Source organism: Colius striatus, unplaced genomic scaffold (assembly GCF_028858725.1).
Source record: "Colius striatus isolate bColStr4 unplaced genomic scaffold, bColStr4.1.hap1 scaffold_46, whole genome shotgun sequence".
Lineage (NCBI taxonomy): Eukaryota > Metazoa > Chordata > Aves > Coliiformes > Coliidae > Colius > Colius striatus.
In genome coordinates, this window is record NW_026908527.1 from 1230645 (window position 1) to 1237395 (window position 6751).

A 6751-nucleotide genomic window follows, 5' to 3' on the forward strand; every position below is an offset into this window, starting at 1 on the left:
TTTCACCTCAGAACTCCTCCAAAACCCCACTTTTCCCCTCAGAATTGCCACAAAAGCTCATTTTATCCCCCCAAATTGCCCCAAACCCCCACTTTTCCCCTCAGAATGGATGTGCGGCCTACCCAGACACTGACCTTTGGCACTGGGAGGCAACTGGGAGCGGCTCCTGCTCCTGAGCGCGGCCACGGGCGCTGATTGGACTTAGAGAGGAGGGCGCCGAGCGCTGATTGGTTGCTATGGGGGTGGAGTCTGCCCAGCAACGGGACTAAAGAGAGATGATTGGCTGAGAGGCGGAGCGGCGTCTGTGTGTTTGTGGAGGGGGGGGAATGGGAGGGAACTGGGATGAACTGGGGAGGGAACTGTGGAGGGACGGGGATGAGCTGGGAGGGACTGGGAGGGAACTGAGATGAACTGGGAGGGCACTGAGAGGGAACTGGGAACAACTGGGATGAGCTGAGAGGGCACTGGGAGGGACTGGGAGCAACTGGGAGGGAACTGGGAGCAACTGGGATGAGCTGGGAGGGCACTGAGAGGGAACTGGGAGCAACTGGGAGGGAACTGGGAGCAACTGGGATGAGCTGGGAGGGCACTGAGAGGGAACTGGGAGCAACTGGGAGGGAACTGAGAGCAACTGGGATGAGCTGGGGGGGACTGAGGGGGCTGGGAGCAACTGGGAAGGAACTGGGATGAACTGGGGAGGAACTGGGAGGGAACTGGGAGCAACTGGAATGAGCTGAGAGGGCACTGGGAGGGAACTGGGAGCAACTGGGAGGGGACTGGGATGAACTGGGAGGGAACTGAGGGGAACTGGAGGGAACTGGGAGCAACTGGGATAAACTGGGAGGGAACTGAGGGGAACTGGAGGGAACTGGGAGCAACTGGGATGAACTGGGAGGGAAGTGGGAGGGCACTGGGATGAACTGGGATCAATTGGGAGGGGACTGGGACAAATTGAAGGGAACTGGGAGGGACTGGGAAGGGGTTTTGGTTTTTTATCCCACTTTCAGCCAGTTTTGACCCATTTTTGACCCATTTATTCCATTATCCCCCAATTTTATCCCATTTTCAGCCAGTTTTGACCCATTTTGACCCATTTTTTACCCCATTTATTCCATTCTCCCCCAATTTTATCCCACTTTCAGCCATTTTTGACCCATTTTGACCCATTTTGACCCATTTTTGACCCATTTATTGCATTATCCTCAAATTTTATCCCACTTTCAGCCATTTTTGACCTGTTTTTGACCCATTTCGACCCATTCCCCCCATTTTTGATGCATTTTTGACCCCATTTATTCCATTTTCCCCCATTTTTTACCCTTTTTGACCCATTTTTGACCCATTTATTCTATTATCCTCCAATTCTATACCACTTTCAGCCATTTTTTACCCATTTCCCCCCTTTTTTGACCCATTTTGAGCCATTTGACCTATTTTCGACCCATTTCCCCCCATTTTTGACCCATTTCCCTCCATTTTCAGCCATTTCTGACTCATTTCCGGCCCATTTCCCCCCATTTATCCCAGTATCTCCCAGTTTTATCCCATTTTTGATGCATTTTGACCCATTTTTGACCCATTTCGACCCATTTCCCCCCATTTTTGACCCATTTTTTACCCCATTTATTCCATTTTCCCCCATTTTTTTACCCTTTTTGACCCATTTTTGACCCATTTATTCCATTATCCTCCAATTTTATCCCACTTTCAGCCATTTTTGAGCCATTTCCCCCCATTTTGCCCCATTTCTGCCCCATTTCCACCCCATTTCCCCCCATTTCTGCCCCATTTCCCCCCATTTCCCTCCATTTTGACCCATTTTTGCCCCATTCCCGCCCCATTTTTGCCCCTCAGCCTGCCCCCTCCAGCGCCAGGTAGATCCCCACGGGACAGTGGTCGCTGCCCTGGGCCCGCTGCTCGATCCTGCTGTTGCACAGATCCTTCCTGCCCCTCTGGGACCACAGGCAGTAATCGAGCCTCCAGCCCACGTTCCTGGCCCTGGCCCCGCTCAGGTAGGTCCAGAAGGTGAAGGCGTTGGGCAGCGAGGGGTTAAACACCCGGAAGCTGTCGAGGAAGCCGGCCCCCAGCAGCTCCCCGAACGCCTCCCGCTCCCCCTGCGTGAACCCGGGGCTCCTCTTGTTCCCCGACGGGTTCCTCAGGTCCAAGGGCTGGTGGGCGACGTTGAGGTCGCCGCAGATGGCGACCGGTTTGGACCGGTCCAGCTGGGACACAAAGGAGCGGAAGTGCTCGTCCCAGGCCTGCCGGAAGCTCAGGTGGCCCAGGCCTCGCCCGGAGTTGGGCACGTAGACGCAGACGACGCGCAGGGCAGGGAACTCGGCCGTCAGCACGCGGCCCTCGGCGTCCAGCTCGGGGTCACCTGGCAAGGGGACACACAGACAGGGATAAAAAGGGGCTTTAGGGGCCCAAAAAGGGGCTCTAGAGGCCCAAAAAGTCACTTTAGTCCTCAAAAATCAACTTTAATGGCCTAAAAAGGCACTTTAGTGGATCAAAAAGTCACTTTAGAGGCCTAAAAAGGGACTTTAGAGGCCGAAAAAGTCACTTTAGAGGTCAAGAAGGGGATTTATTGGCTCAAAAAGGGGCTTGAGTGGCCCAAAAAGGGACTTTAGAGGCCTAAAAAGTCACTTTTGTACCTAAAAAGGGACTTTAGTAGCTCAAAAAGGGGCTTTAGTGGCCCAAAATGTCATTTTAGAGGTCAAGAAGGGGATTTATTGGCTCAAAAAGGGGCTTGAGTGGCCCAAAAAGGGACTTTAGAGGCCTAAAAAGTCACTTTTGTACCTAAAAAGGGGCTTTAGTGGCCCAAAAAGTCACTTTAGTGGCCAAAAAGGGGCTTTAGAGGCCTAAAAAGTCACTTTAGAGGCTCAAAAAGTCACTTTAGAGGTCAAAAATGGGGTCCAGTGGCCTAAAAATACACTTTAGTGGCTCAAAAAGTCACTTTAGTAGCCAAAAAGGTCCTTTAGTGGCCAAAAAGGTCACTTTAGGGGCCCAAAAAGGGGCTTTAGAGGTTAAAAAGGGGCTTTAGTAGCTCAAAAAGGGGGTTTAGAGGTCTAAAAAGTCACTTTCGTAGCCAAAAGGGACTTTAATGGCCTAAAAAGACATTTAGAGGCTTAAAAAGCGGCTTTAGAGGCCCAAAAAGTCACTTTAGAGGTCAAAAAGGGGCTTGAGAGGCCCAAAAAGTCACTTTAGAGGTCAAAAATTCACTTGAGTGGCACAAAAATGGACTTTAGTGGCCCAAAAAGTCCCTTTAGTGGCCAAAAAGTCCCTTTAGAGGCCCAAAAAGTCACTTTAGAGGCCTAAAAAGTCACTTTAGAGGTCAAAAATTCACTTGAGTGGCACAAAAATGGACTTTAGAGGTCTAAAGAGTCACTTTAATGGCTCAAAAAGTCATTTTATTGCCCAAAAAGGGGCTTTAGAGGCCTAAAAAGTCACTTTAGAGGCCAAAAAGGGGCTCTAGAGGCCTAAAAAGTCACTTTTGTAGCCAAAAAGTCACTGTAGTGTCCCAAAAGTCACTTTAGAGGCCTAAAAAGACACTTTAGTAGCTAAAAAGAGAGTTTAGAGGTCTAAAGAGTCACTTTAATGGCTCAAAAAGTCATTTTATTGCCCAAAAAGGGGCTTTAGAGGCCTAAAAAGTCACTTTAGAGGTCAAAAAGGGGCTTTAGAGGCTCAAAAATGGACTTTAGATGCCTAAAAAGTCACTTTAGTGGCCAAAAAGTCAATTTAGAGGCCCAAAAAGTCACTTTTTGGCCCAAAAAGTCATTTTACTGGCCTAAAGAGTCACTTTAGAGGCCTAAAAAGAGGCTTTAGAGGCCTAAAATGTCACTTTCCTGGCTTTAATGGCTCCTGAGGGCCCCAAATGGCCACTTAAGGCCTCAAAATGGCCACTTAAGGCCTAAAACTGGCTCCTAAAGGGCCCCAAATGGCCACTTAAGGCCCCAAATGGCACTTAAGGCCTCAAAATGGCTCCTGAGAGCTTCTGGTGGCCATTAAGAGCCCCAAATGGCCACTTAAGGCTTCAAAATGGCTCCTGAGAGCCCCAAATGGCCACTTAAGGCCTGAAAGTGGCCACTGAAGGCCCCAAATGGCCACTTAAGGCCTCAAAATGCCTCCTGAAGGCCCCAAATGGCCACTGAAGGCCTCAAAATGTCTCCCGCGAGCCTGTGGCAGCCACCCAGGGCCTGGAAACGGCCAGCAGCGCCCCAGATTTGGCTACTCACCCATGCCATAGGTGACAGCCAGGGGTTTGGTCCTGCTGAGCAGCCCCACGCCGATGTAGCTGGGCCGGTCCCTGGGGCTGTGCTGGTGAGGGAAGGCCCCGAGGCTCCGCAGCTCCTCTGGCACCGACTCAGCCCCACATTTGGTCTCCTGGAGGCAAAGGACGTCGGGGGCATCGGCCTGGACCCACGGGGGGGGGGGGGGGGGAAAGGGAGGTTTTGGGGCGGTTTGAGGCAGTTTCGGGGCCGTTTTGAGCCCGTTTCAGGCGCCATGTTGAGTCTCCTGGCGGGCGCCATTTCGTGGGGGGGTTTTGAGGCATCTTTGGGTCGTTCTGAGGAACTTTTGGATCATTTTCTGAGTCATTTCTTTGGATCTGTGTTTAAGAGGTTTTTTTGGGTCATTTTGGGTCTTTTTGAGTGATTTTGAGTCACTTTATGTGGTTTTTAGGGCCTTTTTCATCCATTTCTGGCGCCATTTTGTGTCTCTTTGTGGGGAGTTTCTGAGGCATTTTTGGGTCGTTCAGAGGCACTTTTGGGTCATTTTTTGAGTCATTTCTCTGGATCTGTGTTTAAGAGGTTTTTTTGGGTCATTTTGAGTGACTTTGAGTCACTTTTAAGTGGTTTTTAAAGCCCTTTTTGCATCCATTTCTGGCACCATTTTGTGTCTCTTTGTGGGGGGTCATTCTGAGGCATTTTTGGGTCGTTCTGAGGCACTTTTGGGTCATTTTTTGAGTAATTTCTTTGAATCTGTGTTTAAGAGGTTTTTTGGGTCATTTTGGGTCTTTTTGAGTGATTTTTAGTCACTTTTAAGTGTTTTTTTAAGGCTTTTTGCATCCATTTCAGGCACCATTTTTAGGCCTTTGTTGGAGCCATTTTGAGGCATTTTGGGGTTATTTTGGGCCATTTTTGGCTCATTTTAAGTTCCATTCTTTAACCAATTTTTTAATCATTTTCAGTTTCATTTTCAGCTACATTTTGGGCTCATTTTGACCCATTTTTGCCTCATTTTGCCCAATTTTACCTCATTTCAGGCCGATTTTGGGCCCATTTTGAGCCTTTTTCACCCCATTTTTGGGTCAAAATCCCTCATTTTTGGCCCATTTTCATTCCCTTCCTTTGAAGCAACTTCTCAACCACTTCAAGACCCATTTTCAGCTCCATTTTGGGCTCATTTTGACCCATTTTGACCCATTTTGGCCTCATTTTGCCCAATTTTACCTCATTTCAGGCCCATTTCAGCCGCCATTTTGAGCCTTTTTTACCCCATTTTTGTGTCAAAATCCCTCATTTTTGGCCTATTTTCATTCCCTTCCTTTGAACCAACTTCTCAACCACTTCAAGACCCATTTTTAGCTTCATTTTGGGCTCATTTTGGCCCATTTTGGGCTCATTTTGGCCCATTTTGGCCTCATTTTGGCTCCATTTTGCCCCGTTTTCCCTCATTTCAGCTGCCATTTTGAACCTTTTTCACCCCATTTTTGGGTCAAAATCCCCCCTTTTTGGGTCCTTTCCAGCCCCATTTCTCTGGGGCGCCCCAGTCTGGCCCAGTTTCAGCCCAGTTTAACCCACCTCCAGGCCTCCTTTCTTCACCCAGGCCCTGAGACCGTCCATGTTCCACGACGTCACCTTGAAGTTGAACCTTCGCCCGTCTTCCGCCATGTCCCGGGGCGGGGGGGCGGACGTACAGGTCACTGGGAGAAACTGGGAGCTCACTGGAACTTACTGGGAGGGACTGGGAAGGGGATTGGGGTGGTTTGGGGAGGGGTTGGGGTGGTTTGGGGTGGGTTTGGGGTGGTTTAAAGGGGATTTGCAGTGGTTTTGGGGCACTTGACAGTACTGGTTTGTACTGGGAGGGCACTGGGAGTTACTGGGAGGGACTGGGAAGGGGGGTTGGGGTGGGTTTGGGATGGTTTGGGGGGGATTTGGGGTGGTTTAAGGGGGATTTGGGGTGGTTTTGGGGCACTTGATGGTATGGTTTGTACTGGGAGGGCACTGGGAGTTACTGGGAGGGACTGGGAAGAGGGTTGGGGTGGTTTGGGGGAGGTTGGGGTCACTGGGAGTTACTGGGAGCTACTGGGAGTTACTGGGAGGGGGATTGGAATCACTGAGAGTCACTGGGAGTCACTGGGAGGGGGTTTGTGGGTCACTGGGAGTTACTGGGAGCAACTGGGAGGGACTGGGAGGGGGTTTGTGGGTCACTGGGAGCTACTGGGAGGGACTGGGAGGGGGTTTGGCGTCACTGGAAGCCACTGGAAGCTACTGGGAGGGACTGGGAGGGGGTTTGGGGGTCACTGGGAGTCACTGGGAGCAACTGGGAGTCACTAGGAGGAGGTTTGGGGTCACTGGGAGTTACTGGGAGCTACTGGGAGGGAGTTTGTGGGTCACTGGGTGTTACTGGGAGTCACTGGGAGCTACTGGGAAAAACTGGGAGTTACTGGGAGAGGGGTTTTGGGTCACTGGGTGTTACTGGGAGCTACTGGGAGTCACTGGGAGTTACTGGAAGGGGGTTTTGGGTTGACTGG

At 50.5% G+C, this 6751-nt stretch overlaps 1 protein-coding gene across 1 annotated transcript; it reads right to left on the reverse strand.

Annotated features, from left to right (window-relative positions):
- Positions 1 to 1850: 1850 nt before the first annotated feature.
- Positions 1851 to 5888, reverse strand: LOC133629470 (DNA-(apurinic or apyrimidinic site) endonuclease-like). The gene is made up of 3 exons (XM_062020099.1): positions 5800 to 5888; positions 4233 to 4420; positions 1851 to 2377 (listed from the first exon to the last, which is right to left on the reverse strand). The coding sequence occupies exons 1-3, from the start codon at positions 5886 to 5888 to the stop codon at positions 1851 to 1853; spliced, it is 804 nt and encodes a 267-aa protein (XP_061876083.1).
- Between the last annotated feature and the right edge of the window lie 863 nt (positions 5889 to 6751).

Excerpts from the sequence above, each read along its gene's own strand:
- LOC133629470 (XM_062020099.1), bottom strand. The coding sequence starts at position 5,888 with ATGGCGGAAGACGGGCGAAGGTTCAACTTCAAGGTGACGTCGTGGAAC. Across the intron at positions 4,421-5,799 it reads GTGAAGAAAGGAGGCCTGGA|GTGGGTCCAGGCCGATGCCC; the intron begins GGTGGGTTAAAC and ends CCCCCCCCCCCC. Across the intron at positions 2,378-4,232 it reads GGCTGTCACCTATGGCATGG|GTGACCCCGAGCTGGACGCC; the intron begins GTGAGTAGCCAA and ends TCCCCTTGCCAG.